Source organism: Balaenoptera physalus, assembly GCF_965194825.1.
Source record: "Balaenoptera physalus genome assembly, chromosome: 19".
In the NCBI taxonomy this organism is placed as follows: Eukaryota; Metazoa; Chordata; class Mammalia; order Artiodactyla; family Balaenopteridae; genus Balaenoptera; species Balaenoptera physalus.
Window position 1 is genome coordinate 8,917,351 of NC_138900.1, and position 16,939 is coordinate 8,934,289.

The following is a 16,939-nucleotide window of genomic DNA, read 5'->3' on the forward strand; positions in this document are numbered from 1 at the left end:
TAGGGTGGAGGAGTCCGCACACCATAGAAGGAAATGAAGCTTCCAGGGTGCTGTGAAGTCCTCCCCGGACACCCAGCCCTGCTGTCAGGCCCTGTGGGTCCTCGTAAGTGATTGGGTTTTGATTGCAAGTGCGGTGAGGGGCCCTTAAAATTCAAACAGAACAATGAACTTTCTTTTTTTTATATAAATTTATTTTATTTTTATTTATTTTTGGCTGCGTTGGTTCTTTGTTGCTGCACGTGGGCTTTCTCTAGTTGCGGTGAGCGGGGGCTACTCTTTGTCGTAGTGTGCGGGCTTCTCATTGCGGTGGCTTCTCTTGTTGTGGAGCACAGGCTCTAGGCGTGAGGGCTTCAGTAGTTGTGGTGCGCGGGCTCAGTAGTTGTGGTGCGCGGGCTCAGTAGTTGTGGCTTGCGGGCTCTAGAGCACAGGCTCAGTAGTTGTGGCGCATGGGCTTATTAGTTGTTCCACGGCGTGTGGGATATTCCCAGACCAGGGCTTGAACCCGTGTCCACTGCATTGGCAGGCAGATTCTCAACCACTGCACCATCAGGGAAGCCCAGAACAGTGAACTATTAATCAGCCATGAAATAGATAAAATAGATGATACAGCTACAACATGGATGAACCTTGAAAATGTCATGCTAAGTGAAAGAAGCCAGTCACAAAAGGCCACAATATTATAGGATTTCGTTTCTATGAAATGTCCAGAATAGACAAATCCATAGAGACAGAAAGTAGATTGGTGGTTGCCAGGGGCTGGGAGGGAGCAGGGCATGGGGAGTGACTGCTTAATGGGTATGGAGTCTTCTTCGGCGGTGTTAGAGCTAGATAGAGATGGTGGTTATACAACATCGCGAATGTACTTAATGTCCTTGAATTGTCCACTTGAAAATGGTGAAATAGTACATAGTATGCTGCATGTATTTTGCTGCCAAATAAGAATGGCTCCCCTGTCAGCTGTTCACCGAGAAGGGATGTGGCAGTGGTATGGGGCGATGACTTTTGTGCCAGAGAGGCTTTGTGGTCGTTGGCCTGATGCTGTAAGGCAGCAGTCCCCAACCTTTTTGGCACCAGGGACCGGTGTTGTGGAAGACAGTTTTTCCACGGACCCGGTTGGGGATGGGGGATGGTTTCAGGGTGATTCAAGCGCGTTGCATTTATTGTGCACTTTATTTCTGTTATTATTACATTGTAATATATAATGAAATAGTTATACAACTCACCGTAATGCAGCATCAGTGGGAGCCCTGAGCTTGTTTTCTTGCAACTAGATGGTCCCATCTGGGGGCGATGGGAGACAGTGACACCCGAAGTGTGTTGCTTATGTCCAGTCTACTCTGTGAGATGCAGCTGAATTGTCACTTGCCACTCACTGATAGGGTTTTGATATGAGCCTGTAAACAACCGATTTATTACGGTCTCTGTGCAGTCAAACCTCTCTGCTAATGATAATCTGTGTCTGCAACCGCTCCCCAGCACTAGCGTCACCGCCTCACGTCCCCCTCAGATCATCAGGCCTTAGAGTCTCATAAGGAGCGCGCAGCCTAGGCCCCTCGCATGCGCAGTTCACAGTAGGGTTCGAGCTCCTATGAGAATCTAACGCCCCCGCTGATCTGACAGGAGGCCGAGCTCAGGCAGGAATGCGAGCAAGGGGACGAAGCTTTGCTTGTCTGCCGCTCACCTCCTGCCGTGCGGCCCGGTTCCTAACAGGCCACAGACCAGCACCAGTCCGTGGCCCGGGGGTTGGGGACCCCTGCTGTAAGGGCCTCAGGGTATTGAAGAGTTATCCTCTGCAAATTCGGCTCTCAGCCCTGGAGGAGTGCATTCCAACCCGCCTCCTCCCCTGTCCTGACTCTCACTGTTTTGTCCTTCTGGCCCGCAGATGTTGGCTGATGACGCAGAGGCAGGCGCCGAGGATGAGAAGGAAGTTGAGGAGCTGAAGAAGCAGGGCATCAACCCCCTGCCCAAACCACCCCCTGGTGTGGGCCTCCTGCCCACCCCACCCCGCCCACCTGGCCCCCCGGCCCCGACCTCTCCGAATGGCCGGCCCATGCAGGGTGGCCCCCCGCCCCCGCCCCCACCCCCGCCTCCGCCCCCCGGCCCCCCTCAGCTGCCCATGCCCGTGCACGAGCCGCTGTCCCCACAGCAGCTGCAGCAGCAGCAGGACATGTACAACAAGAAGATCCCCTCCTTGTTTGAGATTGTGGTGCGGCCCACAGGACAGCTGGCTGAGAAACTGGGTGTGAGGTGAGTGCCTGGGGGCTTTTCTGGGCTCAGCCAGGCTCCTCTGTGCCAGGGCCCTGTGGCCTGGAACCTAACCAGGCCAGCATCCTGCCTCTCTCCAGAGCCCTCAGAGGCCTGGTCTGGAGCCCTCTGCTGCTCAACCGTGAGCAGGCCTCTGTGTCTCCTCAGGGATGTGGCTGCCACCCTTCCTCTGCAGCCCCTCTCACGGGCACCGTTTTCTCCTTCCAGGTTCCCTGGACCCGGAGGACCCCCAGGGCCGATGGGCCCCGGGCCCAATATGGGACCCCCGGGGCCGATGGGGGCCCCGATGCATCCTGACATGCACCCGGACATGCACCCCGATATGCACCCGGACATGCACCCCGACATGCCAATGGGCCCTGGCATGAACCCTGGCCCGCCCATGGGACCTGGTGGCCCTCCAGTGATGCCCTATGGTCCTGGAGACTCCCCACATTCTGGAATGATGCCCCCCATCCCACCAGCCCAGAACTTCTATGAAAACTTTTACCAGCAGCAAGAGGGCATGGAGATGGAACCAGGACTCATTGGGGACGCAGGTATGCAGGGCTCAGGGTGGGGGCCAGCTGGGGCTGCTGGGGTCTGCACAGTGGAATGTAGTCAGGAAGATCTGGTTTTTCTTCCTCGGTCTGAGTCTTTGAAAACATGAATCCAACTCCATCTCTGTCCCGTGAGTGGTTGAACGTTTTCAGTGACGTGGGATTCACTACCCTGTTGAGTCTAGGAGGAGTGTTATGATTGCCATCACTATAACTTATTTAATTTCTGTAAGTTTTGCTTGGTGTGTGTGGAGTGGGAGCTTGGGAAGTTAGAGGGACGGGTGTGGAATGGTGTTGAACTTCCAGGCTGAGGTGCGCCCAACCAAAGCGGCCTCCTTCTGGGGTGGTTCTTGGCTTGGAGCTGCCTTGCGACTCTGCTTGTTCTATCCCCACAACTGACCATCTTCCTTCCTCCTTTCCTTCCTTTCTTACAAAACGAGAACATGTGTTGGTAACAAACTAAACGTCCGACAGTCGGGTGCTTGGACGACAGTGCCGCCCGCGTCAGTAGGAGGTGGTGTGCAGCCCTCAGAGGACGAGATGTGCCATTGTTGCCAGGGGCCAGGCGTGCTTCTAGGCGTGGGGTCAGAGCGAGCAAAGCACGTAGTCCTTGCCTTAACTTCATTTGAGTGGAGGGAGACCGACAGGAAATGTGTAAACAAGGGCGTCAGCTCATTTCGGCATTGGTCACTGCTGGCGGTGAAATGGGGCACCGTGTGAGGGTGACGGGTGGAGGCCGGACCGGCTGGGTGCGTCACAGACAGCGGAGGCCTGTCTGAGAGGTGAAGGCGGGGAGGGAGTCGTGGGCTTGGCTTAGGTGGCAGCTGCAGCAGGTGCGGAGGCCTCAGCCAGTCACCTTGTTTGTGGAAAACAAAGGTGTCCACGTGGCTTGGAAAGGGAGGACGGGGGAGAGAAGTCCCAGCACACAGGACCCTGCGGGCCATGGCGAGGTGGACTCGGCGGAAGAGTGACGGGGATAGTGGAGGAGCGCAAGGGCGGTGGATGCGAGTAGGGGCCGGAGGGGAATCTTGGGAGCTTGTGGGCTGCCCTTGAGTCGCCCTGGGCAGAGGTGAGGTGGGTGGCAGCCGGGAGAGGACAGGGAGCCGCAGGGCTAGGTGTGGAGGTGGAGCCATCGGGCCAGCGTGGCCAGGCGGCAGGGGCGGATGCCGGCGAGCCGCTCTGGGTGTCCAGGCCGAGCCAGGTTGGGGCAGGGCAGCACTTCTGCTTTGGCCACGTTAAGCATAAGGTGCCCGTTTGACAGCCATGCAGACGTCAGGGAGCTGACCAGGCTGGAGGTCAGTGTGGGAGTCTTTGGCATCTCAATTGTGTTCAGAGGCATGAGAGCAGGTGTTTGGGGCAGGGAGCCAGGTGAGTGACATGTTCTCAAGTGAGAAAAGCAGGCGACCTGAGGGGGCTTCCTCCCCCTTTAAACAACGTGTATGAAATGTGCATGGAAAAGGTCTGGGTGGGGAAGAAAACCCGAAAGTCTGTCAAGCTGATAACAGTTGGTATCTCTGGAGTAATTCACTCTAATGCCCATATCATGAAACCTACCTTTTTAGTACTATTCAGTTGGTTTTAATATATTGAAAAGAGCAGAACCATCAAGAAATTCACTCTTGAATTCCGTGCAGGGGGGACTGGGTGGGACCGTTGTTTAAGGAGTGTCCCCACCTCCGAGCCAGGGTGTGGCTCAGAGCAGACTCGCCCATCAGGTTCACATGTTATGACGTTCAGGGGCTAGAAGAAAGTGACCTTTCACTTTATGCTTTATACACTTCGTGTATGACGTGTTTACAGATTTGATTACTTTAATCCTGAAAGTTTAGTTTAAGTTACAGATTCATTTTCTTGGTAGTGCTGGCCACATTTTGGCTGCTCAGTAGGGGAGCCACATCTCACGGTGCAGATAGGGGCTATTTCATCGTTGCAGAACGTCCTGTGGGACAGTGCTAACTGGACTTTTGTCTCCGACCCACACACGCGCGCGCACACACACGGGTCTCCAGGCGTGTCGTTGAAGGTCTGCCCACGGTGCCCCCCTCGTCTTTGGCTCTGACTTGGGTAGGGTAGCGTTTGTGAAGGGAGGTGGCTAGTGCCGGGTGCCTGCCCGCCCTTCGAGAATGAAAGCAAGCCCTTCCGCCGTGTGCTTCCTAGACGCTGTATGGGAGAACCCCCCCCCCCCCCCCCCGGCCCCGTCCCTGTAAATGCAGCAGCGCGCTCATAAGCGTTTGTGGAGTTAGGAGCCCATAAAGGGAGGAGGAGGAGGAATCAGCCGTCAGCCTCTGCGTTGACACGTAGCCATAGCAACATTGTGGTGTGTTTTCTTCTCTTCCTTACTAGTCTTTGTTTACCATGGTTGAACTCATATTCTGAGCTCACTGAGAGATTAGGGTGTGTTTTTCTTTATTGACTATTTATTTAAAGAAATCATAAAATTAATGCTCATCAAGAGTAATGAAGACAGATCAGAAATATGTGGAGTAAAAAGTGAAAGAGCCCTCAGCCCCTCTCTCCTGTTCTCATCCCCAGAGGGACTGTTTTCTGTCTGTCTTTTCAAAGCCTTTTCTTTGTGTTTTACAAACATCCGTACGACGTTCCGTCCTGTTTTCACCTCATGAGCATTTGCCCATGTCACTAAACCTCACCGTGAACCCCATTCTCAGTGGCTGCATCCTAGGTGGGACCCTCCCCGCCCCCCATTGGCTGCTCCGTCCTCCGCTGCTGGGCTTTCCTTGGGGCCCCTCCTGGGGAGGGTAGGAAGGGACGGGCTACACATTCTCACCCATCGCCATCCGGGGGTGGTTTTCCAGTTGAGGGCACGGGTGGGTCGGAGTCGGTGCCGTGAGGCCCTTCCCGACATGAACCCTCGGTTCTCCCCTGCCACAGAGGACTACGGGCACTACGAAGAGCTGCCGGGGGAGCCTGGGGAGCGCCTCTTCCCCGAGCACCCTCTGGAGCCTGACAGCTTCCCTGAGGGAGGGCCCCCAGGCCGGCCGAAGCCGGGCGCCGGTGTCCCCGACTTCCTGCCCTCGGCCCAGAGGGCCCTGTACCTGAGGATCCAGCAGAAGCAGCAGGAGGAGGAGGAGAGAGCGAGGAGGCTGGCTGAGAGCAGCAAGCAGGACCGGGAGAATGAGGAAGGCATGTGTCCCCCCCAGGGACAGGGGCCTTCCCCGACGGGCGCAGGCCCCCCGGGCCGCCGTGCAGGGGAGAGGTGGGGAGCACCTAGTTTGGGTTTTGTGTCAGAAAGGGACCTGTGGCCGGGGAGGACCCCTGCCCAGGTCTGTGGAGCTGCTGGGGCTGCTGCATGTCCCTGAGAAAATTAGACGTCGGGGCTGCCCTTCTGTGTCGTGGGGTTCGGGAGAGACCCTGATCGCATCGAGGAGGGAGGTGGGCTGGTCCCTGGAGGAGACAGCAGGCAATAGGATTCACCCCCTGCACCCTTACGGAGGAGGCTGTAGGGAGATTCTCAGTCCCCCTTTCCCCAGACCATGTTCTCGGGAAGCCAACAGATGAGAGCTAGTCATTGACATAAACCAGTAATAATCACAGGCACAGCTGCCAAGTCTCATGGTGCCGTGCAGTGACCTGATGGTATCCACCCCGGGGTGAAAGGGGGCGGACAAAAACGGTATCTAGAACCTGAAGCCAAAGGCCATGGGTGGCCCTGACCAGAGCCGAGGAGCAAGTGGGACAGTGAGAACAGGGGACAGCCCCCTCCCCTAGGGGCTCTGGTTGCACCTGCCTAGAAAGTTGGACGTGGGCTAGCTTCTGAGTCTGCCCACCTGGCCCCGCCTCTTGTCAGCTGGTGACTGCCCTGCCCTGGGTCGCGGGAACGTTTTGAGGGGCCTGGGAGGCACGTGTCTGTGAGCCCCAAGCGCAGTGAGAGCCAAGGCAGCAGTAGCTGTTCACAGGCACTCAGAGCCAGGCCTGCCATGTTGGGGCCTGAACCTGCCCAGGAGGTGAGGAGGTGGCGGCAGAGCCCTGGGCTCGGAGTCTGAGCTCAACCCTGGCTCCGCCCCCTATCTTATGGCACTGTCTGTGCCTCTGTTTTTCTCATCTGTCAAATGGGCGTGATGATAACGCTATATCCTGGGTGTTTGTGACAAATAAGACAAAGCACTTAGAATGGTGCCGGTACGCGGGGAAAGGTCCATAAACGATAGCCAGAGACCTGCCAAGCTCGGTGCTTGGCCTGCCTGAGCTCACTGGCTCTTCGTGGCGTCCTGTGGTGGGGGTGGGGTGTTTTAAGAGAGGAGAAACAGGTTCTGAGAGGTAAGAGGCAGGGGAGTGGGCTGCCATGGGGTCCACGAGGGCTCGCGGCGGATGTGGCGGCCGCTCACCCTCTCCCTGCTCCTTTCTGCTTTTTCTCAGGTGACACTGGAAACTGGTACTCAAGTGATGAGGATGAGGGTGGGAGCAGCGTCACCTCCATCCTGAAGACCCTGAGGCAGCAGACGTCTAGCCGACCCCAGGCTTCCGTCGGGGAGCTGAGCAGCAGTGGGCTGGGGGACCCCCGCCTCCAGAAGGGACACCCCACAGGAGGGCGGCTGGCTGACCCCCGCCTCAGCCGGGACCCCAGACTTACCCGCCACGCCGAGGCTTCCAGCAGTTCAGGCCCAGGTGACACAGGACCCTCTGACCCTCGACTGGCTCGCTCCCTGTCCACCCCCAAGCCCGAAGGCGGCCTTCATTCCAGCCCCGCAGGCCCCAGTGGCTCCAAGGGGTCTGGGCCACCCCCTGCAGAAGAGGAGGAAGGGGAACGGGCCCTTCGGGAGAAGGCTGTGAACATTCCCCTGGACCCCCTTCCTGGGCACCCACTGCGGGACCCGCGATCGCAGCTGCAGCAGTTCAGCCACATTAAGAAGGACGTGACCCTGAGCAAGCCGAGCTTTGCCCGCACTGTGCTCTGGAACCCTGAGGACCTGATCCCCCTGCCCATCCCCAAGCAGGATGCAGTGCCCCCCGTCCCCGCGGCCCTGCAGTCCATGCCTGCCCTGGATCCCAGGCTGCACCGCACTGCCACCTCGGGCCCCCCCAACCCCCGGCAGCGCCCAGGCACCTCTACAGATCCCAGCACATCTGGCTCCAACCTGCCTGACTTTGAGCTCCTCTCTCGCATCCTCAAGACTGTCAATGCCACTGGCCCCTCGGCAGCCCCTGGCCCCGGTGACAAGCCCAGTGACCCCCGAGTGCGGAAGACACCCACCGACCCCCGGCTGCAGAAGCCAGCAGACTCTGCTGCCTCCTCCCGGGCGGCCAAGCCTGGCCCCACCGAAGCGCCCTCTCCAGCTGCCAGCCCCAGTGGGGAGTCCTCCCCGCCAGCCACCGCCCCCTATGACCCCCGCGTGCTGGCAGCCGGAGGCCTGGGCCAGGGCAGCGGGAGTGGGCAGAGCAGTGTGCTGAGCGGCATCAGCCTCTATGACCCCAGGACTCCCAACGCGGGTGGCAAAGCTGCAGAGCCGGCCGCTGATGCAGGCACCCAGCCCAAGGGCCCTGAGGGCAACGGCAAGAGCTCCGCCACCAAGGCCAAGGAGCCCCCATTTGTCCGCAAGTCCGCCCTGGAACAGCCTGAATCGGGGAAGTCCGGGGCAGATGGGGCCGCAGCCACGGCCACAGACAGGTACAACAGTTACAACCGGCCCCGGCCCAAGGCCGCTGCGGCCCCCGCCGCCGCCACGGGCGCCCCGCCAGCAGAGGGCGCTCCGCCCCAGCCCGGCGTGCACAACCTCCCGGTGCCCACCCTCTTCGGGACCGTGAAACAGGCACCCAAGACGGGCTCCGGAAGCCCATTTGCTGGCAACAGCCCGGCCCAAGAGGGTGAGCAGGACGCTGGGTCCCTGAAAGATGTTTTTAAAGGCTTTGACCCCACTGCCTCCCCCTTTTGCCAGTAGTGTTAAGCCGGAGTCGAGCGCTCCCTGCACCCAACCCTTCCCAGGGCAATATTTAAGGGCAGCAACCAGAGTTGGGGACTTGGGGGGAGGGGGGAGGGGGTCTGGGTGTTCTTTCTTTTCTTTTTTCCTATTCTTTTTTCTTTTCTTCCCCCCCCCCCTTTTTTTTTTTAAAGTAGTACTTTTTTTGAAACATATAAATTGTATATAACCATCTTTAACTTCTGATCAGTGCTGCGGGGCTCCTAGGCTCCCGCCGAGAAAACCTACATGTGCATGTGTACAGTTGCGAGTCCCCTGGGCCTCAGCCCCAGCTGGCACTCCGCCTGGCCTGGCCAGGCCTGATTTTCAGGGACTCCTTAAAGGCTGGGGCCCCAGTTTGGTGGCTGGGAGTCTGGTGGGTTTTCTGGGCAAAGCTTGGCCCCTCCCCCCGCATCCTACCCCCCCCCCCCGCCCCCAGGACAAAGGGAACAGCAGGCGTCGAGAAGGCACTGAGCGCTGCTCACCCTGTGGTGCATGAGCAAGAAGAGACGGAGCCGAGATGGTGGGCAGGACCCGCATGGAAGCAGGTCTAGGCATTTCTGCGTCTCCTCTGCAGTGTGCAGGCCATGATGACCCGCTTCAGGGGCCAGCGGAAGTGAGAAGGTGTCAAGACAGAAGGAAAAGAGAAAGAGCCTTTGGAAGCTGCCTGGGCGGGGAGAAACAAAGTCCTTTTCCACTGCTCTCATCTGGATTCACACACCGGCCTCCTTGCCATCCTCCGTCCAGAGTTCATCCCAGAGCAAACCAGCGCCCTCTAGCCTGCGACAGAAGACTCCGGGTGAGAAATGGACCTGGAGTCGGCAAGGCTGGTGTGGCCAGGAGCTGCCTGTGAGAGGCAGAGCGCGCGCTTTCCGTCAGCTTAGCCCATCCCGTCCTGTCTTGTCCCGGCCATGCCTTTCCCCCTTGTGCTGGGCTCTGTCCTGGGCTCAGAAGGCAAAGCTCCCAGTGAGCCGGCCCCGGCCCTCTGGAGACAGCTCAAGGATCCATGGCATGGCCACGCCACCAGGCTCCTGATGGAGGGATCCCTGGGTGGTTCTCGGCAAAGTGTTTTGCTTTCTCCGCTTTCTTCACACCTCCTTGCACCATATTTTTAGGGCCCGTGGTTTTGGTGTGTTTGGTTTTCTTCCAAGCCGACAGGTGCATGGGTTCGAGGCGTGTACAGAGTTGGATTTGTGGCTACTTCCAGGAGGGGGCCTGAGGACACGGTGGGAGACTAGCCAGGGCAGGGTGTGGGCTGCTGGGCCCTCTCCAAGAGAGGGACTGGGACCCCCACTGTGGGCAGGGGCCATGGGACCCAAAGCCTGTATCCTACTCTCCTCATCCGGCTGAGCCGGGAAGGGAGCATAGATGCCTGCCCAGGCTGCCCCCACCTCCCCCAAGACCCTGGCTGAGGTCCCATCCTGTCCACAGAACCCCAGAGGAGGCCCACCCCGTGGACGTGGCCTGAGGGGAACTGGGCAAGGCCTGTGCGGCCAGGGCTCCTTCCCGCCTGTGTGTCAGTACTTGCCGGCTGTCTCCTGCCTTTTTCCTCCTCATCCCACCGTCTCAACCACCTCGCTTAAGGGCCCTGACTCTTACTAATAATGAGGAAACATGGTGTCCTAGCCAAAGGGTTCCCCCTCCCACCTCCTTGGGGTAGGAGGTTAAAGAGGGTTCAATACCAAACGCCCTGCCCCAGAAGAGAAATAGCCATTGAGTTTGGGGCCAGAAGCAAGGGCGGGAGAGGCAGTGCACCATGATCAGGTTGGTTTGGTTTGTCTTTGTGTCTTTTTGTTTCGTTTTAAACAATCATCAGTGAGATTTTTCTTCAGCCACCAGTGTTGGCCTTGAAGCAGAGGGCTGCAGCCCTTAGTGTTTGTAAAATAAGAAAGAATACACAGTGTGGCTGTGGTTGGGTTTTTTTTCCCCTCCTTTGAGAATTTTTTTTATAAAAGCAAAATTAAATACTTTTTTAAAACTGAAATCTGTGGATGAAATAGAAGCTGGAACCCTCCTGTTGGAATATTCAGCCTAAGAACCTCATGGGACTATGAATTCACCCGAAATTTTCATTTGCCATCAGGCCGAGCTTTTAAAGAAAAATTGTTCTCTAACCAGGATTGTAACAAAAGTGTAAATACTATTTCAGAGTTGAAAGTTGATGGTGCAAATATGTATATAACGTACTGTATTTTTACAATGATCGTCGCATGACTCTATTCCACCCCCTTTTTGTACTCCATATCTGTCTTCCAGAAATGTCACCTGCCCTTTCTCCTGTGGTCTCTTAATCCAATAATTGTATTACTGCCATTAAAGGATGCAGTTATTTTAAAAAGCCTGTGGGTCTTGTTTCTCCGTGCTGCCCCCACCATCCCTTGCCCCAGAAATGATGGGGTGGGGGTGAAACCTTGAAACCAGGGTCTCTTCTTGGTGGCCAGTCCCAGGGTGACATTCATGATGACACTGTGGGAATGGTGCCTCCCAACAGCCTCAGCTTCCCTTAGCAGCTGACGACTGCATTCCACAGTGCCTGAGCTCTGGCTCTGGGCCAGTCTCGGCCTTTAAGGACACAGATGGCCCACACAGGCATGGTCCTGCTCCCGCACAGATCACAGAAGAGGCCGGTGATGAACTCAGGACAACTGGGCTGGCTTCTAGGGATGAGAAACGGGAGCCCTCTAACTGCTGTAGACTGTTTGTGTCGCCTCAAAATTTATATGTTGAAACCTAGTTGCCCAATGCAATGGCGTTTGGAGGTGGGGCCTTTGGGAAGTGATGAGGTCAGGAGGATGAAACCCTTACGAATGGGGTTAGTGCCCTTATAAAAGAGACCCCACAGAGTATCTTCGCCCCTCCCACCGTGTGAAGATGTGGCAAGAAGACAGCCATCTGGGAACCAGGAAGAGGCTCTTCACCAGACACTGAATCTGCTGGCACTTGATCTTGGACTTCCAGTCTCCAGAACTGTGGTATTTTGTTATAGCAGCCCCAGCGGACTCAGACATTACCCACTTGTTAACCAGGGGTCTTCTCGGGGGAAGCCGCACTCGGCGAGGGTGAGAAGGGAGCAGGACTTGGCCTGGAGAGTAGCCATGTCTTCTTTGGAATTGCTTTGGTTTCTGTGTTTCAATGGGCTTCTATTAATTTTCCATGGCTGCCATATAAATTATAGAAGCCAAGTGGTTTAGAACAGGAACTCGGGGAGGTGGGGGAACAAAAAACAAAAACAGGAACTTGTTACATTACAGTCCTGGAAGTCAGAAGCGTGACATGTCTCACTCGGCTAAAATGTAACGGTTGCCAGGGCTGCCTGCCTTTCTGGAAGAACAGGGAGATTCTGTTTACGTGCTTTTTTTCAGCTTCTGGAGGCCACGCACCCACCTTGCCTCGTGGCCCTCTTCTGTCTGCAAAGCCAGCAACATCACATGTCTCTGGCCCTTCTTCCATTGTCACACCTTTCTCTGACCACAGCTGGGAAAAAGGTTCTCTGCTTTTAAAGACCCATGTGATTAGATTGGGTAATCCAGGATCATCTCCCCATCTCAAGATCCTTCATCACGTATGCCGAGTCACTTTTGCCATGTAAATTACATATTCATGGGTTCTGGGATAAAAACATGGACATCTTTGGGGAGCCGTCCTGCCCTTTAATTGGGATCCTGGGTATTTCTCAGAGAAGGGTTCTCACAGCCCTTACACCGATTGCTGGTCTAAGCAGGTAAGCTCTAGGTCTCGGTCAAAAATTCAGGGTTCAGCCTTTGAATTTCTTCTAATTCATCCACATCGAGTAAGGATGATTTCACTGGTAACTCAAAACTCCAATTTGGGGACTTCCCTGGTGGTTCAGTGGTTAAGAATCCGCCTTCCAATGTAGGGGACGCAGGTTCGATCCCTGGTTAGGGAACAAAGATCCCCCATGCTGCGGGGCAACTAAGCCCCGCGCGCCACGAATACTGAGCCGGCACACTCTGGAGCCCACGTGCCGCAAAGAAAGTTCCCATGTGCCGCAACTAAGACCCGACGCAGCCAAAAGTAAGTATTTTTTTAAAAACCCAAAAAACTCCAACTCAGCTGCCTTAAACAGGCAGGAGTCCATCATCTTAGGTAAGAAGGTAGGGTGGTTTCAGGGTTGGTAAAGTCAGAGTTAACTCCAAATTCACTCAGGTTCAGCCCATCTTTCCACACTGCCGGTCTGGGGCAGCAGTACCCCTCGTGATGGCAAGATGGCTAGAGCATCTTCCAGCCTTCACCTCCTCACCCAGCCAAGTGCAGAAGCAGAAAAGAAACTTTCTATGTATCTATGAACAAGGAAACGCTTCCTGGAAGTCCCTCAGTCTTCTTTTCAGGTCTCATTGGCTGGATTAGATGGTGTGCCCCTCCCTACGTTGGTCCATGGCAAGAGGGGAAATAGAGGTCTGACATCTGGTTCTTAGACTAATCAAAGATCCAGCGTCCTGGGGCCCAGCACATGGCTGCTTGGAAGGTGAACATGCAAACACCCGTGGGGCTCGTGCAGGAAGAAGGCGGTGCAGGAGTTGGAAGCCGCAGCGGCGGTACAGGCATCATTCAAGTGTTTGGGGCATGGACCTTCTCTGCACCAGAGCCTGTGCTTGGCACCGGGCTCCAGCAGGAATGACCCACTGTCTGGGGTGAGGTGTGCAAGGAGAAGGAAGGTGGCACCCGGGGCTTGGGAAGTTGGCAGGTCCTGGAGAGCCTTGAAGGCTGTGTTACAGACGTGGGCAGGGAAGAGCTTGTATTCAAGTAACGACTGGAGTCAGAACGTTCCATCTGGCGGAGGTGTAGGACATGGGTTGGCCAGGGCAAGATGGGGTGGGGGTAGGGCGAGTGGGGAGCCGGGTGGGGTGACAAAGCAGGAGAATCAAGGGGCTGGGCATCAGATGGATTTGAGACTCAGAGAGTAGCGCACAAAGGAGTTGTAACTGGGTCAGATGTGGCAGGTGACAGAGATGAGGGGTCAGGACAGGATGTCTGAGGCAGCCCAGAGGAGGGCAGTTTCCTTACTGAGGTGGCACATGGGAGGAGGAGGTGGTCTCGGAAGGGGCTGAGTGCAGCTTTGGACCTGGAGCTCTGCGCTGCAGGCTGTGAGAGGCCCCTCCACAGAGCTGGTCATCAAAGCTGCAGGAACGGATGACGTCACTCGGGAAGCACGTGGCGCTCTGAGCCGCATCGCTGTTGGAGGAAGAAATGGAAACTGAAACGGGACAGGAGTGGCCATCAAGCATCGGCTGGTGAGTGGGGCTGAGAGCCTTCCATTGGGAGGTTGGGAACAGCAAAGAATGCCAGGTGTTCCTCGGGTGCCTGCCCTGCCCCACCACCTAGATTCTACAGGTGTGAACATTTACTGTACTTGCTTCATCATACATTTAGCCAACTGTCCATCCCTCCATCCACCCATACATCATTTTTTTTGTTTTCTTTGTTTTGTTTTGTTTGCTTTGCATGTGGGACCTTAGTTCCCTGACCAGGGATCGAACCCGTGCTCCCTGCAGTGGAAGCGCGGGGTCTTAACCACCGGAACTCCAGGGAAGTCCCATATTTTTGGATGCATTTCAAAATAAGTTCCAGACATCAGAACACCTTAAATCCTGCAGCATGTGTATCATTAACCAGAGTTCAATATTTATTTACGTTCCCTTTTTTTTTTAAGGTGGAATTTCCATATCGTGAAATGCACAAATCTTACATATACACTCGTGGAGTTTTTTTTTTTTTTTTTTTTTTTTAATTAATTAATTTATTTATTTATTTATGGCTGTGTTGGGTCTTCGTTTCTGTGCGAGGGCTTTCTCTAGTTGTGGCAAGCAGGGGCCACTCTTCATCGCGGTGCGCGGGCTTCTCACTATCGCGGCCTCTCTTGTTGGGAGCACGGGCTCCAGACGCGCAGGCTCAGTAGTTGTGGCTCACGGGCCTAGTTGCTCCGCGGCATGTGGGATCTTCCCAGACCAGTGCTTGAACCCATGTCCCCTGCATTGGCAGGCAGATTCTCCACCACTGCGCCACCAGGGAAGCCCACTCGTGGAGTTTTGAGAAATGCATCCAGCTAGGTACCCCAAACCCCTATGAATCTAGAGAACAAAGTTCCCTCATGCCCCTTCCTGGTAATTCCCTGCTCTTACCCTCCCATGGGCAACCACTCTTCTGGTTTCTTTCCTTCTTAGATTACTTCTGCATCCAAGTAACCTTGGATGGTCGGTGCCTATATCGGCAGCTCATTGCTTTCATAGCAGTGTAGTGCCCCCTTGGACGGTGGACCACAATCACTCCCTCACCTGCTGAGGGATATTTGGCCATTTCTACTTTGGGGCTGTTATAAATAAAGCTGCTGTAAACATTTGTGTACAGGTCTCTGTGTGACCATAGCTGTTCATTTCTCTTGGGTAAATACCTAGGACGGAGATTGCTGGGTCATAGAGCAGGTGAACACTGAGTTCTATGAGACTGCCAAACTGTCTTCCAAACTGGTCATACCATGTTACAATTCTCAGCACAGTGAATGAGACTTCCACTTGCTCTACATCTTTGCCAGCACTTTATTTTGTAATGTATTTAATATTACTATTTTTAATTGAGGTGAAATTCACATAAAATTAACCATTTTACAATGAACAATTCAGTAGCACTTAGTACATTCACAATGTTGTACAGCCATCACCATTTTTTTAGCTCCAAAATGTTTTCACCACCCCAAAAGAACACTCATTATTAAGCATTACATCTGAAAAGATCCTTTTTCCAAAAAAAGGTCATATTCATAGGTTCAGAGGCTTAGGATGTGAACATATATTTGGGGGGGCCACCCTTTAACCCCCTACACTACTCTTTCAGCTGGTTCCAGGGATGCGGGCAGAGAAGGGTCTGATGGTCCTGTAGGACCTTACCAACTCCCTCTGACATCTGTCCTGGGATGCGTGTGCCACGCTTGCTGCTACTAGAGTATTTCTCACCTAGCAATAAAACCTTTTGGATGAGATATGATCATTCAATAAGATCCCTAGGAACACTTTACTGGGTATTTGCAAAAGACCCACCTAGGGGAAAATGAGCTAGCTGCTTTTTCTCCCAACAGCGCTGTCCATGGTGTGAGCCTGGTGAGCATTTCTTAACGATACTCGGAAACAAATTCTTTTTTTTAAATAAAGTTATTTATTTTATTTATTTATTTTTGGCTGCGTTGGGCCTTCGTTGCTGCACGCGGGCTTTCTCTAGTTGCAGCGTGCGGGGGCTACTCTTCGTTGCGGTGCACGGGCTTCTCATTGCAGTGGCTTCTCTTGTCGCGGAGCACAGGCTCTAGGTGCGCGGGCTTCAGTAGTTGTGGCATGTGTGCTCAGTAGTTGTGGCTCGTGGGCTCCAGAGTGCAGGCTCAGTAGTTGTGGTGCACGGGCTTAGTTGCTCCGTGGCATGTGGGATCTTCTCGGACCAAGGCTCAAACCCGTGTCCCCTGCTTTGGCAGGCGGATTCTTAACCACTGTGCCACCAGGGAAGCCCAACAATTTTTTTTTAGATTTGGAGCGTATCAGTTGTATTGGTAAGGACGGGCGAGTTTATGCTGCAGAAACACAGACTCCCAACTCTCAGTGGCTCATCCACAGGTCATCAGGAGGCTCTGCTCATCACATTCACCGAGGCACCCAGGTTGGCTGAAGCACTACCCCTGGAACAACTTGGCAGCAGCGAGGGAGGTGGAGAAGAGCCCACCAGCTCTTAAACGCTTCCTCCCCAAAGCCAAGGACTTTGCTTTGGCTACGTTTCATTAGCTAAAGCAAGTAAGGGGGCCAGCCTAACTTCAAGGGGATGGGGAGGTGCAATTCTACCAAGTGGCCAGGAGGCAGAGAGCTGGAAATATTTGGAGGCCAGGACTAATGTTTTCCACATCAGCCCTCCCCATTTCTCCCGGGCATCCCTCATTGTTTGCAGGTGCCATGCCACGGGTTACATTACCAGCTGAGGAGGTGTGGTGGCTTGGATCTCTCACCGCAGGGAGCGTCATTATCTTAAGGCCTTGGTTGTGGCACCCAGAGATTCACCACCAGGTTTGTGTGGAGGCCACGCCCCTAAGACTGTTCCAGCCAATGAGTGAGCTGGGGGTGGGGTGGGGTGGGACCCAGGGATGAGGGTTTGTTGGGCCAAGAGAGGGAGAAAACTGGTGTCTCCTCTAAGGACCCTAATCCTATTGGATCAGGGCCCCAACCTATGACCTCA

General features: G+C 55.0%; 1 protein-coding gene across 10 annotated transcripts in view; it reads left to right on the forward strand.

Moving 5' to 3' along the window:
* ZC3H4 (zinc finger CCCH-type containing 4) overlaps window positions 1-11,054 on the forward strand; it is a 42,780-nt gene extending 31,726 nt beyond the window's left edge. For 5 of the 10 annotated variants that reach the window (XM_082438223.1, XM_082438218.1, XM_082438227.1 and 2 more), the window contains 4 exons: window positions 1,883-2,247; window positions 2,473-2,804; window positions 5,694-5,945; window positions 7,179-11,054. In XM_082438223.1, the coding sequence (XP_082294349.1) occupies window positions 1,883-2,247; window positions 2,473-2,804; window positions 5,694-5,945; window positions 7,179-8,698 (2,469 nt within the window). In that variant the 3' untranslated portion in view covers window positions 8,699-11,054. The remainder of the gene's footprint in view (window positions 1-1,882; window positions 2,248-2,472; window positions 2,805-5,693; window positions 5,946-7,178) is intronic. The other 5 variants (XM_082438224.1, XM_082438225.1, XM_082438219.1 and 2 more) reach the window with 3 other exon arrangements.
* Window positions 11,055-16,939: the final 5,885 nt, after the last annotated feature.